Genomic DNA, 18480 nt, shown 5'->3' with positions numbered 1-18480 from the left:
TATTATTAATGTGTTCTTTTGCGCGTATGGAAAATTTACGGTTGGTCGTACCGATATATATCATATCACAATCTTTACAACAGTTATAATAGTCATAAACAACTAAAATATATTTGATAACATGGTTTCCTTTAATTCTATTTTATTCCACCAGAATTCATTATATTGTTTTCAGTGTACTGATGACATTCAAACAGTCATTACTGTGTACTCATTTTCATTTTTGACATATAATATTTTTAATCTCCTGATAATGGTTTGAAAAAGCCGAAAGGTCTTGACATCATTTACCTTTTTTGCTGGTAAGGTGGTTATAACAATTTTTAATTTTTTAAATATGTCTGTGGAAACCACGTTTACGAAAATTTAATATTTAAAAACCCGTATGTTATTTATGAAATAAAAATTTGTCAAGGGTAAAGTCGGGGAAGTTTTTTTTTTTTTTTTTTTTTTTGAGATTTGTCTTGTAAAGCGTTAGGATTTTCAACCGCCCAAATTCGACAGTTTTGACTGTTCACCTAACCATCGAGATGGATCCAAGCTTCATCGCTAAAGAACATTGTGTTTAAAAATTTGATTCCGTTATCGTTTACGAGAGACCTAAACCGACGACAATATTGCAATCGCTTGTTTAAATCTGGAGGCTGAAGCTGTTGGACTAATCTTATGCGATACGGGTACAATTTTTTAGCGGCTTTCTGAACACTCGAATACGACAAACCGACTTGCGTGGAAAGTTTTCGTAAACTTTTCCGTGGAGAATTGAGCAATCTTGTTTTCACATTCTCTAAAACGTCATCTGTCAAGCGAGTCGGTCGACCGCTACGTTTTCTGTCGCAAACACTACCTGTTTCTCGAAATCGGTTGGCCAGCCTAGAAATTGACATTTTTTCTGGCGGAGGAACACCAACAAATTTAATTTGAAATGATTCTTTTACACTCGCGTACGATTTCTTAGCAAAATATTGTTCAAGAATGAAAACGCGTTGTTCTATGGTAAAAGACATTCTGTTCGTAACACGACCGGAAACGGCACAAAAGTTTACACAGCTCAAGGAGAATCAACTCACACTGCCATATCTATACCGGTTGAGTAGCGCTAGCAACTTCGTGTTACAAAACAAAATTTCCCTTTCTTAGAAAAAAATTACCAGATATTAACAATTGGGTAACAGGAATAAAAAATCATTCTGTATATTGTCGATAAGTAGATGAAAAGTAAATGTAAATTGATTTGAAAAGAGATAAAAAAATTAATAAAATAGTTGGATTTTCAAACATTTTTTTAAACCGCTGTGAAAATAATATAAACTACCCAATAACATTTTTTTAATGTATTTTATTAGAATTAATTTCGCACACGTCATCATTTTAAGAATAATTTACAAACACACCGTAGAAATCGTATTTATGAATCGAAAATTAATGAAATAACGGTTTACTATTAGTATACACTTCGTATCAAACCGGGTGTTTTATGACAAGATACAAATATAACCTGTTTTGTTTATATTATATTTGAAGATTATGTAAACAGGCTCTTCCAATGTAGTCAGGTCAGTAGTACTATTCCTTCTGTTGCCGACAAGCGAGGGTTATTCAATAATTAAAGAATTAAAGAGACAAATGATTGAAGAATAATGATCGTTTATTCATTGAAAGTAAAGCTAACACTATTTTTTCAACATAATCCCCGGCTACGTGTAGGCACTAGTCCCGTCTTTCTATGTGTTTACTTATTCTAGAAGTGAAGAATTCTTCACTTTGGTGTATTTGCCATTCTTGACCCGTTCATTGATGCCGATTACGTGCATGTAAAAAAGAGGTCCGATCAAATAAAATTCGGATGATGCAAGATCGAGTGTGTAAGATGAATGTAGAGGTTTTAATAACTCCTGATCCGACTTTTGAATAGCCTTCCGTGTTGATTGAGAGGTGTGGGGGCGGGTGTTATCAGGCAGAAGAATTACGTCATCCTCCAGGGCGTTTCCTCTTTGCTGCGGGTGTCGCTGTATTTTCTAGAATTTCACTATAATACATTATATTGATTTTACGTTGGTCTTTCAAATAATCGCAATAAATTGGGGCGTTGTAATCCCAAAATAACGTTACCGGATAATGCGTAGGTTTTGATTTTTTCTGTATGGGCAAATGAGTGAAGACTGATGTTTTCATACCATTCTGACGTTTGGATTCCGGATTAAAATGATGAATTCATCACATGTTATTATGCGATCTAAAAAAGCATTACCTTTTACTAAAATCCACGGTTTAGATTTCGTACAAAGCGAATTCGAATGTCTTAGTAATTCTGAGTCGACCGTTTCGGAACCCAGCTAGAACACGTTTTTCTGTAATTCAGCTGATCGTTGATAATGTAACGGAGTGTGCCGATACTCCCAACACAAATTTTAGCACTTTCCCAAATTTTTATGCGTCTTTCTTTGAGAATAAAATCATTAATGCGAATTTCAAAAATGTCCACCGATTATCCATTTCGATAAAATCGGTGACACTTGTTCAGCTCGATTTAAACTGTTCGATCTACTTAAAAGATTTTCCATGATTAATACACTTTACCGTACCGTTCTAAAATCAGCAAGTGAATTTCGGGCGGTTTTTTATCTTCAGAAAATTAAAAATATTATCGTAGCTCATTTTTGTTCCACGGTGTACGTTTCAAGCGGAACTAAAATTTTGAAATAAACAAAAAAAGTTTTAAAAATGGGAATTTATTGTGAACAGCAGATATTTTTTATGCCAGGAGTGCGGGTATGAACATCAGGTAGTTCAGTTTATTCTATTAAATAGTTTTTCTGAAGATGAAATAGAATTTAAATTTAGATTTAAATCCATAGAAGACTAAAAGGTTTTCACTATCAATTTATGGTTGGTTGTTGTCGATTGAAGATGTAAAGTTTTTTTTTTAATTGATTGGTCTCTGATTACGGGTGGAGTCGATAACTCTAAAAGTTTCATATTTTTATTATCTTTATTTTTGTTATTATTTTTCTTTCAATTTTATCTAGGATTAATTTCATTTTCAATTTTATCACTGTATTCTTGTATTGTATTTACGGTTCTGATTTATTTAATCTGTATGTGTGTGTATATAATCTTGTCACTAGTTGAAATTTTAGTACTGCAAGGCTTCTTGTGTCTTGTAATTATTTTTTAAATCCATTTGGAAATCCACACTTGACCATTATTCAATAAACGGTTAGTTTATTATTTTACTCGTTGAAAAATAATTGGACGGTAACCTCCAATACAGTTATTACTATAGGGGCAACCTAGTTCCACAAGATTACGTAATAATTGTTTACTTTTATTATTTTATATTGTTTTTCTACATTGTCTATATTGGTTGTATGTTTACTAAGTTAATTTATTAAGAATTTATAACTGTAAATTTTATTTTTATTTGATATCTGTTTATTTTGTGAAATAAAGATTATTATTACTATTTTCTGCCGTTGTCATTTGTCTCTTTAATTATTGAACGGCTCTTTTTTTCCCCTGTTTGCCTCCGGGAATCACCGTCGGGCATTACTTCAGAGGATGATATGTATGAGTGTAAGTGAAGTGTAGTCTTGTATAGTCTCATGTCGACCATTGCTGAGATGTGTGATTAATTGAAACCGAACCACCAAAGAACACCGATGTACACGGTATAGTATTCAAATCCGTATAAAAGTAACTGCCTTTACTAGGATTTGAACGCTGTTACTCTCGACTTCAAAATCAGCTGATTTGCGAAGACACCTTCACCACTAGACCAGGCCAATGGGGCTATTGAACGACTCTTATACTTAATATATCTGACGGCTATCTCTTGAAACAAGCAGTCATAAGTAATAGAAAGATAAATCATTTAGTGTTAATATTACAATTAACTTTAATACCGGTAGGTCCCAGGTTTGAATCTCGGTCAGACATGACATTTTTTCATACGGTACCAGTTTAAACCGTTCTAATGACCTTAGCTGTTAATAACCGCCCTTTCGTAACAAGAAAAAAAAATTTTTGGGATGTGTCGTGATTTAAGAATTTTCTGTTTCCCCAAACTCATGGACATAACCAGACAGTAAGTGATAAAATATTTATATCATTTTCAAATGTAAGTTTTTCCTCCATTTTTTATTGTAATTAAAAAAAGAAGAGTAGTGAAAACCGTGAATAATCTTGACCAATGATTCCCAAACTATGCGCCGCGGCGCAGAGTTTATTTTTATCTCTTACTTAGGAGTAGTCATATACTTTTACTTAGGATAGGGCACCATGGATAAATTTTAATTGAAATAGGGCGCCGCGACTCGGAAAAGTTTGGGAACCACTGATCTAGACTATAATCCAACGTTATAAAAATAAATTAGTGTGTTTGTTTGTAGCGGTAATGTTAGTTATGATAAAATTACATATTTTTATTATTTTTTTTTGCTGGATGATTTAAAACAGATCTTTTAAGTTAACAGGCGATATTACTATAAAAAGTCTAAACACTCCAGATTAATCACGCGATGTACTTAACTTCCTATTTTTTTATTCTAGCTTTTTCTGTTTAATAATTTTACATCCTCTCTTCAGTTAAAATTTTTCTTTTTTAAATAAAATCATAAATAGTGGTGATTCAATGCGGTTCACGCCGATCGGTTTCTATCTGGTTGAGATTGTATTTAGCGGTAACGTTACAATAATGCTTCGATTAAACAATTCATAATTCTTGCATCCTCAATAAGTTTGTCTTTATCAGAGTATGTAATTACGTTATACAATCTTGTAAATGATTTTATTTCTATTCTAAGTAAATTAAATAAACGTAAGTTATTAATGTTCAGAAAAAAAATTTCCATCACGAAAAAGAAAACTTGTTTTTTAATCTTACGAAGTAATTAATGGTCGGGTGGGGATCAGTTTTATATCATATTAAACAGGGGAGAATCCAGCAACTGAATTATGGGGGGGGGGGGCGTCATTGGCGGCAAAGGGTCACATTTTCCTACTCTCTTCTAATTGCGTTGGGTATATATTATTTCATACACTTTTTTTACGGGATACGTAATATATTCTGAATTGTTTTTAAACACGAAAAATCGTTTAACCGATCGTTAGTTTGCTGTAAAAAAAAGCAAAAAGAGACGATTTGGCAAAACCAAAATCGTGTTTTCGTTTCTTCAATTATATTTCGATTTATAAAAATTAAGTTGTAAGTTATTCGAAATGAGCCTTACAGGGACTCCAGAAGCTAAATTAACTTTAAGCTCGGACTATATGGTCCTGACAACTGCCATGAAAACAATCAAAATTATGTAATAATATAAAATGGAATAAAAAATAAGATGAAGATTTAAATTGATTTTTATTTGTTCATTCATTTCAATATTTGTAATTAATCCACTAAAATCCTAAAATTTTACCCATTTTATTTCGTACAATAATAATAAAATTTTATTTATAAAATTAATTCATCTCGATGATTATGCATCTTACTCGTAGATCTAGATCGATAACGCTATCTGTATCAATTTGCATGTTATGAATATGCGTTAGCGCAACTGACGTCGGCTCTCTTAATTACCTATTAAGAAAAAATATTTATTCACGTTAATTACAAAGTTGCAAATTGCAACTGGTTATTATGACATTACAGTATTGGTAAAATGTTTCAATTTTTTTTTCAACTGGGTTTTCAAGGTGCAAGACCTTCGGATCTTTGGAGGGGGCCATAGCCCCCCTGGATCCGTCCCTGTATGAAACATTGTTCCTTTCTATTATTCTTAAGACTTTCAGTTAATTAAAAGTGTACTTGTAGGAATTACCCATAAAAAATACTCGTTTTTTGTTTATTTTGGCTACTGCAATTTTAATATCCGTAATTTCAGTATTTGTGTAAAAAATTAATTAAATAATATTAATTAATTAAAACTTAATTTGTTTAAAAAAATTCTTGTTCAAATACACGGAGTTTTATCGGTCGTGGAAGTATTTTGTTTTGATTTCAATATGGCAGGACTTTTAAAAGAAAAATTTATTTTTTGGCTCTAGATAAAAAAAGGAATTTCCTATGATATACTGGTACATATTTTACCATAATTTTCTATTTACAGGGGGATGGAAAAAACAATTATGAAAGAAACTAGAATAATTTTTATTTATTAAAATAGAACGTAATCTTGACTATCTATTACAAAATATTTCACTTTCATTGCTGAAAAACAATACGTCTCGCAGTTAAATGACAGTACTCTACTTTTTGGTAACATATGCCCATTTTAATAGGAATTACTTTCTTTATTATACTCCTTCCATCCTGTTGTTAATTCAAAGTACAAACTCTCGAAGTATCATTGTAACTGTGTTGTATAAACACATCAGTACAAGGTAAAATAATCTCTTAGCTTTTGCGAGAGCAGAAATAACAACTCGAGACCAAAAATTTGTGAATAAAAATAAAACAACAGAAATCTGCTTTTAAAAAAATTGTCTTTTTTAAAAAAAATTCGTATCGAAGTTATAAAACTAAGAAACTACACTCTTAGGAATACAGGCAAACAGTACAGGGTACTGTAGTTCTGTAGAGTGTGTAGTTCTCCACAAAGCGTTACATTTTTGAAAAATAAATTGAAACAATAATAAAGCAGGAAAAACCAAGATTAATGTGATAAGAACAATTTTTTTTTTTTTGCATTGACGTTCGTAAAATGTAACTTTTCAAAGATAAGCTTTTATCTTTTGTGACGCATATGCATGCTACTTATTTCTAGGATTGTAACTTAGTCATGTAATTTACAGTTTCCTGTATTTATTAAGAAATAAAACTGTTTTTTTTTTTTACAATCTGAAAAAGAAAAGAATTCAAATAGACAAACAAATTATTTACTGAGTTAAAAAATTTATTAATTTTTTAGAGAATATTCTTAAATCTTTTTATTAAGTCATAAATTTTGTAGGTATACTTGTTTGTTATCGCACGCTACTTTTTTAATGTAACTTCTTCGACAAAAAATAACGTATTAAACGTATTATTATTACAATGTATTAAAAAAAATATATGTCTGTTAGCGAGCGTAGGTTATGTTTGGTTAGATTATGTTGACTCAACCCACCGGGTTGGTCTAGTGGTGAACGCGTCTTCCCAAATCAGCTGATTTGGAAGTCGAGAGTTCCAGCGTTTAAGTCCTAGCAAAGGAAGTTACTTTTATACGGATTTGAATACTAGATCGTGGATGCCTGTGTTCTTTGGTAGTTGGGTTTCAATTAACCACACATTTCAGGAATGGTCGAACTGTGACTGTACAAGATTACACTTCATTTACACTCATACATATCATCCTCTGAAGTAATACCTTAACGGTAATTCCCGGAGTCTAAACAGGAAAAAGAACCTAACCAAACATATCTTTCGCTTTCTAACCACGTTTAATTAACTTAAATATTACACCAAATTATTAGTTACACAACTTTATTATCGCATCACCACGTTTTTCCACTTTTTGTGTTTTTCTTACGGGGAGTGTATCAGTGTTCAGTACATTGACAATCTGACCAAGTTTGGTCAAAATCGATCCAGTAGTAAAAGATATATAAGGAGTGCAAGACCAAACACACTCACGTACATAAGAACATCCGGATAATTTCTATCGCGTTTTTTGGGTTTTTTTTGGGGGGGGGGGTTTCTTAGGTGTCAAAACGTCAAGATCCGGTAGAAACCGTATATGCCCAACCTGAGCAGATTGCAATTCTTTCCATTCTAAACTATAGCACTAGACGGGAATGTAAAAATTACCAAAAGGCACACTTCGAATTACGAAGCAAAATAAGAAATTTATTCACGCAAACTTTGTTTACATATTTTCATTCGTTGAAAATTAGTTTTAGTAGTTCGATCAACGTTTTCCGTTTACTTTCTTGGCTTGGCTTTTTATAATTAAACATCTGTTATTATTTATTAAATTTTATTTGTATTTTTAAAAATAGGTATTCTTTTATTACAACATATTTTAATACGAATCATGTAATTTTTCTATATTTATTTTTTTTAAATTTTAATATTAGTTAAAATCAGTTTTTTATTACCTTGAAATTATTATATTATTTTTTTTCTCTTTTTATTACAGATCATAAAATTCGGAAATACTAATTTTTTATATTAAACTTTCTGAATTTTTAAAGTTCATTATAAAGTGTGTATATAAACTTTCAATCGATATAATATTGTTTTAAAATTTTAAACTATTATTAACAGTGCCGTGTTTAGTGGAAAGTCGTCGTGTTTTTCCCATCCGGGAAAATATGGCTGAATCTATGACGACACTGACAATTGAGGACGGTATTACCGATGAGAGTAATAGCGGCGGACGACGAAAAAGAAGCAGCATAGCTGGATTAATTAATCACGATGAAGGGCTGAACAATGATACTTCTGAAAATGATGGTATTTGTTATTTATTTACTATTATTATTATTCACACACATATATATATAGTGAATATGTATTGTGGTGCTTTTGTGTATTTTTTTTTACACTTCTATTCATAATTTTTATTTCATTTCTAAATTAATTGAATAATTTTTTTTTTAGTATAAAATCTTTTGTTTAAGTAACAGCACTGTGAAAACTTACCTCCTTAAAGTAATTCTCGATGGATTACAACTAGAAAAACATAATGTATTTAATATAGCGAGAGATATAATTGTGAGGTTTTGCAACATTTAATGTTTTATTCTTTCTTAATACGAAATAAACGCTTAGCTTTATAAAATACCCTCTTGAAAGTATTTTTCTCTCTTTAGGGACCGTTCGTAAATTACTTCCTGCATTTAAGGGTGAACGGTCATTAGTAGAATGATGATCTTAAATGAAGGAGCTTTGTGTGACAATTACCTACTTCTACTTTTTACCTCATAATAAATAGAATAATAACTCAATTTTGTCGCCTCGGTGATACAGACGGGGTTTATCTGTCAAATTGAAGGTCCTAGGTTCGATCCCCAGCCAAAATTTAGAAAATTTATTACCTGTGAATCCTAATATGATCGCTTCAGTAATTAATTGATGCGGCTTCAAAAGAAAAAAAAATGTAATTTTAAAACATCAAACGGTATTATTGTATACTAGTCGCGGTTTATTTTATCTTTGCCGATAAGTTTGAAGCTTAAGTGATTTATTCCCATGTTAGTTTTATTTGTTTTATATAAGCAGCTTTATTTTATTATTTAAAATATATTTTAAAACCCGTTAACAATATCTTTTTATGTTAGTCGATTTTAGGTTTTGTATAGATACATAGAAAGAAAGTATAAAAATACTGTTTATTAATTGCCTAATAACTTTTCATTTTCTTCTCCCCTTCCTCATTTTGAGTGTTTTTGGCCGGAAAGCTTTCCGAATGTTTCATCAACAAGCAGTTTTTCAACAGGATTGTTATTTTTAATCATTAAAAAAAATCATTTATATTCATTTTGATAAGATGAATAAGATGTGTATAGTAATAAAAGATAATGTTTATTGAGATGTTGAGGAAGTATATCTGAAAAAAAAAATAATGCTATATATTAACTGCTGGAAAGAGAACAGTTTTTTATTGACTATTAAAAATGACCATTATTAAGACAGGAAGGAAATATTATTTGTAATATATGTAATATATATATATATATGAATGTTAACTTAAATGTAATTTATTTAAGTTTATTTGATTGGATATAATTAAATATAATAACAAGACATATTTTACTTAAAAATATTATCTTTATTAATCTGTTGGATTAACCAATCCACTACACAAATTTATATATATTAAATACACAATTTTTCACTTAGACTTCTCTAAGCTTCCTCAGGTGACAATACACATTCATACAAAATTCTCTTACATACTAAGAACTTAACCGGTCTACCCATCGTAGGTAACAATATTTTATCCTCACTCTTGTTGTAATAGATCCCCCTACTCTTGACTTTACTCCATACATGACTCATCTTATTTTTAGATAATTATATGTATCTTTTCAATCGATCAAACCGTATCGGTTCCATTGTACCGATTATCAGAAACAGTGTCGGACTTGCACGGGTTCGGCTAAATGTTATTAAGAGCCAACGTGTACCCGCACCGTACCGACTAAAACTCCTACTTCACCGTTTCACCGGATCAGCAATTAAGCACTACACAACCTTGGGAGGGCATTTGAGCTCAGGAGGTCAAGAGTCCCCGTGCTTCATCACCATCGCCCATCTGCACAGGTGCAGACAAACGATTGCTCCGCATAGGGCTGTCTATAACCCCTTCGCTCTCCGGTCCGGCTCTTCGCCTGATATCAGAACTTTTTTTTACGTCGGTTCATGACTGTTCATCTCCTTACGGACAGAAATGCTGTTCATCAGAAATTACAGACAGAAATTACTGTTCATTTACTGTTCAATTTTACTGTTCAATTACGGACAGAAATTACTGTTCAGAAAGACTGGTCCAGTCTTTCTGTCGCATGATGTTAGCCACGAAATTCACTATTGTGACGAACCATTCTTCGTTGTCCAATATTTTGGAGATTGTGTTATTAACTTGAAGTGGGCCCACGGACGCTTCGCATTCCTGTCTCTTATCGCGCCATCTTCTACATAGGACCCTACACGCTCAGGGGTATCAATTTCTGAACAGTAAGGACACTCCTCGTAATCTGCTCTTCTCCTACAGTATAAATGCGTCTTGAGAGCCCCGTGGCCGGTCAGAAATTGGATGAGCCAATAACTCAGCTCCCTAAACTCCCTCCCGAACCACGGTGCAATGTGCGGGATTAGTCTGTGGGTCCATCTATCTTTGTCAGTGGCATCCCATCCCGTCTGCCAATCATTCATCATGATCTCAAAAGATTGCTTTTTATCTTCTCCATCATAAATTCTTTTACGGTGTTCAACAAGTTTTTAACGGTATCATTCGGATAATAACTATAGCGGCTTCGGTTGAAACTGACTGGCAGGAATTTTTCTATGAATATCGGCTATGGCCTCTGGAGTCCTAACGAAACATTGCCAATTTTTTTTTTGCGTTGAAAAACCGAACCCGTTTTACGTCATTTTTAACAGATTCGTGTATGCTAATCTTTGCTGTGATTCGGTAATTTTTCCTCGAATATTTGAAGGAACCCAGAACGCAATAAGTTTTACTATAGCGCTCTTTTTCCTCGATCGAATAAGGCATTTTTGAAAACAGAAGTGAAAAAACGAAACTGTACTGTTTTATAGCATGTAAAATTTACAGATGACTACAGTAGTATTACGCAGAACTAATATTGACGCTAGTATTAGCAGCGTTAAAGATGCCCTCAAATAACTGCACCGTGAGCCGGCCTTGGTTCGGTTTTAACTGCTCAACCGGTATAAATTCTACATAGATTTGCCGAGAAGAATCTGTATTAAATCGATCAAGTAATTCTATTGTTATAAAACGTCTACTACAATTAGAATACAAGTTAATAATAAATTGTAGTTACATAAAGCGTTTCAACCAAAATCTATTTGCATTAATTAGTTAACTCCCGTTTCACACGCACCTTTTTTATCCATAAATTACTTTCAAATCTATGTCCATCACGCGTTCACATCATTTTATTTCAATTCAGATTATGTAGTCGAATTCGTAATTCACTGACAACGATATAAAATTTATCGCAAAATACCCGTCAGAACCCGGAATGCGTTTCTTTTGAAAAAAAATGTCATGGGCATTTTAATAGTCGTTTAGTCGAACTGATAATTGACAGACTGTTGAATAATAACGCACCGGGTTGATCTAGTGGTGGCTCTTACCAAATCAGCTAATTTCGAAGTCGAGATTTCCAGCGTTCAAATCCTAGTGTAAGCAGTTACTTTTTATACGGATTTGAATACTAGATCGTGGATACCGGTGTTCTTTGGTGGTTGAGTTTCAATTAACCACACATCGTTGGAATGGTCGAACTGAGACTGTACAAGACTACACTTCATTTACACTCATACATATCATCCTCATTCATCCTCTGAAGTAATACCAGAACGGTAATTCCCGGAGGCTAAACAGGAAAAAGAAAGAAAGACTGTTGAATAAAATGTTGTAATATCTCATTTTTATAGCCGTTGATTATTTCTTGAACATATTAAAATTTTTCTTTTTCAAAAATTTTTTTGAAAAACGTTTTTTTCTGATTTACGCCAATGCGGAAAACGACATTTAATGTTTTGTATACGTTTTACGCGGGAAAAATTGATTATGATATAATTTTTTTTTTTTTTTTTACTAATATGTTAGTCGAACCATTCTTGCAAATTCTAATGTAAATTCTTGCAAACGTTGATATATCCTTTTCTAACTCGAAATATATAATTGGGTGTAATTTTAGTTTTTTAACAAATTTTCCTTATTACGGGACGTAATAATATTTTTCCTCTATTATATAAGTATTTCACTATTCATCTTTTTTTTTGTCTTCAGTCATTTGACTGGTTTGATGCAGCTCTCCAAGATTCCCTATCTAGTACTAGTCGTTTCATTTTAGTATACCCTCTACATCCTACATCCCTAACAATTTGTTTTACATATTCCCAACGTGGCCTGCCTACACAATTTTTTCCTTCTACCTGTCCTTCCAATATTAAAGCGACTATTCCAGGATGCCTTAGTATGTGGCCTATAAGTCTGTTTCTTCTTTTAACTATATTTTTCCAAATGCTTCTTCCTTCATCTATTTGTCGCAATACCTTTTCATTTGTCACTTTATCCACCCATCTGATTTTTAACATTCTCCTATAGCACCGCATTTCAAAAGCTTCTAATCTTTTCTTCTCAGATACTCCGATCTTCCAAGTTTCACTTCCATATAAAGCGACACTCCAAACATATACTTTCAAAAATCTTTTCCTGACATTTAAATTAATTTTTGATGTAAACAAATTATATTTCTTACTGAAGGCTCGTTTCGCTTGTGCTATTCGGCATTTTATATCGCTCCTGCTTCGTCCATCTTTAGTAATTCTACTTCCCAAATAACAAAATTCTTCTACCTCCATAATCTTTTTTCCTCCTATTTTCACATTCAGTGGTCCATCTTTGTTATTTCTACTACATTTCGTTACTTTTGTTTTGTTCTTGTTTATTTTCACGCGATAGTTCTTGCGTAGGACTTCATCTATGCCGTTCATTGTTTCTTCTAATTCCTTTTTATTCTCGGCTAGAATTACTATATCATCAGCAAATCGTAGCATCTTTATCTTTTCACCTTATACTGTTACTCCGAATCTAAATTGTTCTTTAACATCATTAACTGCTAGTTCCATGTAAAGATTAAAAAGTAACGGTGATAGGGAACATCCTTATCGGACTCCCTTTCTTATTACGGCTTCTTTCTTATGTTCTTCGATTGTTACTGTTGCTGTTTGGTTCCTGTACATGTTAGCAATTGTTCTTCTATCTCTATATTTGAACCCTAATTTTTTTAAAATGCTGAACATTTTATTCCAGTCTACGTTATCGAATGCCTTTTCTAGGTCTATAAACGCCAAGTATGTTGGTTTGTTTTTCTTTAATCTTCCTTCTACTATTAATCTGGGGCCTAAAATTGCTTCCCTTGTCCCTATACTTTTCCTGAAACCAAATTGGTCTTCTCCTAACACTTCTTCCACTCTCCTCTCAATTCTTCTGTTCATCTTATCAATTTGAATTTATTGGTTTTATTTTTTTTAATTTTTATAACCGAACCTTATTGAAATTGCAGTTTGGAAATAGCTCGCTTGAAAAGTAGGAATATTAATAAATTCGTTGATCTAAATCAATTATTTTTTATAAAATTAAAAGTTTTAATTTTTAATCAAGTATTTATATTTTTGAAAGTGCCAGTATTTGGTAAAAATAACAGTCTCTTATTCTTAAAAGCATATAATAAAATACACCTCTATTAAACAAGCCAACAAAACCCTTTTTATGTAACACAACACAATATTTCGGCTTCCGAGAAAGGGCCTTGTTATGATTCCGATAATTAATCATTAATAGTTAATTATTATTTTAAGGACAATTTATATCCGAGTAACAGTACAAGGTGAAAAGATAAAGATGCTACGATTTGCTGGCGTTATAGTAATTCTAGCTGAGAGTAAAAAAGATTTAGAAGAAACAATGAACGACATGGATGAAATCCTACGCAAGAACTACCGCATGAAAATAAACAGAAACAAAACGAAAGTAATGAAATGTAGTAGAAATAATGTAGATCAGTCACTGATTATAAAAACAGGAAGAGAAAAGATTATGGAGGTAAAGAATTTTGTTATTGGGAAGTAGAATTACTAAAGATGGACGAAGGAGAAGCGATATAAATGGCCGAATAGCACAAGCGAAACGAGCCTTTAGTCAGAATATAATTTGATTACATCAAAAATTAATTTAAACGTCAAGAAAAGATCTTTGAAAGTATATGTTTGGAGCGTAGCTTTATATGGGAGTGAAACTTGGACGATCGGAGTACTCAAGAAGAAAAGATTAGAAGCTTTTGAAATGCGGTGCTATAGGAGAATGTTAAAAATCAGATGGGTGGATAAAGTGACAAATGAAGAGGTATTGCGACAAATAGATGAAGGAAGAAGCATTTGGAATAATATAGTTAAAAGAAAAGACAGGCTTATAGGCCACATATTAAGGCATCCTGGAATAGTCGCTTTAATATTGGAAGGACAGGTAGAAGGGAAAAATTGTGCAGGCAGGCAAAGTTTGGTATGTGTAAAACAAATTGTTAGGGATGTAGGATGTAGGTATATACCGAAATGAAACGCCTAGCACTAGATAGGGAATCTTGGAGAGTTGCATCAAACCAGTCAAATGACTGAAGAGAAAAAAAAAATTATTTTTTTTTTTTTACTGTCTAATACATCCATTAATATTTTATATATATCATCAGTCGATTGAATACATAAATTAATTTTATATATCGCAGGTATAAAAATTCAAATTTTATGAGAAATAATTTTATAAAACTCCCAACATTTGTATTACTCATTCCTGCAAAGAAAGTTAAAAATTCTTTCAATATTATGGGTTTACTGCCTTAGATGTTCGTTAACTAAAACTTTCATCTATTGAACATTTAATTGAAATTTATAGTAAATTATTTACAATTTGTCAGAAAGAAAAAACAAATAACCATCGAAATACAATTGATTTATTTAGTTTGGGTTAGTTAGGTACGCTAATTTTTCACAATTTTGAAATTTCACAGTATCTGTCGCTTTCGATTAAAAAATACATAGCGGTTTTGTTCTTATATCAAAAAAAGGTTTTACTTAATGATGGTGTGAAAAAATAAATTTTTTTCAGTTAAAGATAAGTTAGTAGATTTTTTTAAATATGTAGTACATATAAAAAAATGGTCACGGAAAGTAGGTTCTTTATTATCTCATTTGCTATACGTAGTTTTTTTGAATTTCAATAAATATTCATAAAATAAAACAATAAAATTACAAACTAAGAACTTTGAAAGTAAACTACTAAAAATGTACAACGATTGAGATTTAGAGTTGTTTGTCTAATAATTGATTAAATTTTTATCGCTTTTTATTGATCACTGCACGATTTTTTCTTTTTTTATGCACATTAAACACGTAGTAGTAGACACTGTACAATACGTTATTGTGTGGATTCTTCTAAAGAAATATTGCTTCACTGCCACCACTTTTGTAGTTTTAAATTGTTTTAATGTATTCTGATACAGGAATTCTCAGAAGACAAAGAATATTTCGGTATGCACAAGGGAGTGTTTCCCGTTTGTTATTGTGGTCGTAAGAATTGCTCTCGGGGTCTTACGGGTAGATCAAATCTTGTATTTTTTAAGAGCAGGTGAAAAATGTGTTTTTCTTTTGTTAGATCGGTTGCGGGTAGATTGCATTAAAAAAAAGTAAGATTTACATTCTTTTGTATTTTATAACAATGAAATATTGTGTAAATCTTAAAAACTCTTCTTTAAAGCTTAAATTGTAATTTATTTACCGTAAACCTTTTTTCTTTAATTTTTCGGCATAGTGAAACCGGTGACTTTTTATGTTAACTGAACACTCCTTACTATCGTATTCTACCTGGGTTTATCGATCCTAGCCGATGTTCATTTTTGGTAAACATACGGTTAACTGAATTAAGCACTGTGGCTAAAGCTAAATTCATCGAAGATCTAACTTCAAAAGAAACACTATCCATTTGAAATTCGAATCGTTCAGTCATTTAATACGGCTCTTCGTGATTTTTTGTTGACTTTATTAATTTTAACTTTCTGAAATTCATACTACTGTAAATTACACTATAAATGAGAAACACCTCCAGGGAGGCGACTGGGTGAACGATTTCGACGAGATGCTTTCTAATAACGTAAAATATCTCGCTGGAAAGGAATGTGATTACAGATCTGTACTGCTAAATATTTCTTCTATCATTACTAAGGAACCGATCTAGCCCTCACCTTGCTGTGGAAAGCCGGATTAATTTATTTATTTCTTTTAATGTCATTACTGTTTCATGATTCCCGAATTCAGTGGCGGCTCGCAGCAAAAATTAGTGGGGGTGCTGCTCCAGAAAATTTTTAGCCTTGTTCTAAAATTGTATAAAAGGAAACAAACGTGTATAAAAATAAAATTTATTCAGAAACTTGATAAAATCCTAAAAGAACAAAATCAAACATTTTTTACGTACTTTAACTTAAATTGTTACAGTTGATGCTTGATCTATTCATTTAAAAATAAAATACATTTTTCTTGTTTTGAAAAAAAAAATGAATCTATTAGAATAGCTGGAAGCAGGATAATAATATAATTTTGCACTTTCATATTCAATAATATGGTACATGGTTTTTAAGCACAACACACGCGGAGTAAAAAAAAAAACTACCTTCCACCTGCACTCCAGCAACAACAGTGCTGTCTCTCCCTCGCAGCCTCGCGTGTACCTTCCTATGTGCGCATGCGCACAACAACCAAACACCACGCCGCTGGAACTGTGAAGCGCACAGTTCTATACAAAGATTTCTGTATATTTTTCATAAAATGGGTGATGGCTACCGACATTAAGGATTACATATTGTACAAGTACAAAGAAAGAATTAAAAAAAAAGGACTTATATTAAATGTTATCGATAATATTGTGGAAATAGGGGTTGCTACAGTTCCACAATGTCTATACGCCAGTCGCCACTAGCCGAAGTAATTAATTTGAAGGAGCTTAAAGTTATTGGTTAATTTCATTTTTAACTAAAGAAAACAGCGGTGGAGATATACTGGAATGATAAAACAGAGTCTTCAAAAAGGTAGTTTATACGTTTCAAAACGAAAAAATACTCATTGTAAGTGAAAAAACTGAAGTTTATGCTAACTGAAGGGCGATTATTGCCCTTCAGTTAGCATAAACTAACGCAGACGTTACTAAAAATAAAAAATAAAAATATTGAAAAAATATTAAAAATTATATAATTAAATATAATGTAATTATATATAAATATTATATAATCATTAAAAATATTATTATAAAAAAAATTACAAATTGTTAGTCCGCTTTTTTTCCGGTAGAACGTGAAATTTGACGGGTTAGAGAAAATCCAGTTTTAAAAATAGCATCGGAATTAAATGTGCTGGAGGCTCGAACGAAAAGATTTGACCTGGTAAAGGAGATTCAAAAGAGGTGTAGTAAAACTTGCTGAAGAGACTTGTTAGGGAACGACTTCCAGCAGTGCTTCTGTATATTAAAATCCTGCGGGCAATTCAATAGACCGGCTATATCCAACCCAAAACCGTTACCGGGCCGGTAAAATACTAGAAATATGAAGTGAGCCGCACGCCGGATAGACAAGAAGTATAAACGGCCTGACACTTGTTATCATAATTTTATTTTACAGTTTTCAGTGTAATAAAACAATATTTTTCAAAAACATTTTTATTCTTTTATATAATATTTTGTATAACGGTGTTTTTTTGGTTTTTTTTATCAAATTCACCTTATCTAATTAAAATTATTTATACTTTGTTTCTAACATAATTCTTTTTTTAAATTTTTATTTAAAACTATGTATTTTATTTTTAAATCATTATTTTAAAAATAAGAATTATTTACCGTGTGTATTTTTAGTGTCATAAGAAAATTATGGCCCTGTAGAGCCATTTATGATTGTTGTAAATAGTTTGTATAAAAAATAGTCATGAAAACTGTATTACGCTGTTAAGCAGTCATAACCAATATACATAGATGTTCAATTACTTGAATAAAATATAACTTTTGTTAGATTTTTTAACACATAGAAAATAATTATGTAAAATTTATTAAGGGCCACACAAAAGGAACAACTGGGCTGCATGCGCCCACTGGCCGCGGGTTGGACATGGCTGCAGTAGATAGTCCTTTGAAAGATATAAAAGTCAATATTACGCGTATTAAATGAATGATTTTTAATAAATAATAAATTTTGAGAATTTTAGGA

The 18480-nt window shown here is 31.7% G+C and overlaps 1 protein-coding gene across 6 annotated transcripts in view; it reads left to right on the top strand.

Moving 5' to 3' along the window:
- The window catches only part of LOC142327491 (band 7 protein AGAP004871-like), a 243013-nt gene that overhangs the window by 87933 nt on the left and 136600 nt on the right, over positions 1 to 18480 (top strand). For 3 of the 6 annotated variants that reach the window (XM_075370604.1, XM_075370606.1, XM_075370605.1), the window contains exon 2: positions 8118 to 8434. The exons of the other annotated variants lie outside the window; for them this stretch is intronic. In XM_075370604.1, the coding sequence (XP_075226719.1) occupies positions 8293 to 8434 (142 nt within the window). In that variant the 5' untranslated portion in view covers positions 8118 to 8292. The remainder of the gene's footprint in view (positions 1 to 8117; positions 8435 to 18480) is intronic. 6 annotated transcript variants of the gene reach the window in all.

The sequence above is a fragment of the Lycorma delicatula genome, chromosome 7 (genome assembly GCF_047948215.1).
Source record: "Lycorma delicatula isolate Av1 chromosome 7, ASM4794821v1, whole genome shotgun sequence".
Classification (NCBI taxonomy): domain Eukaryota; kingdom Metazoa; phylum Arthropoda; class Insecta; order Hemiptera; family Fulgoridae; genus Lycorma; species Lycorma delicatula.
This window is presented reverse-complemented; position numbering and strand designations above follow the sequence as displayed.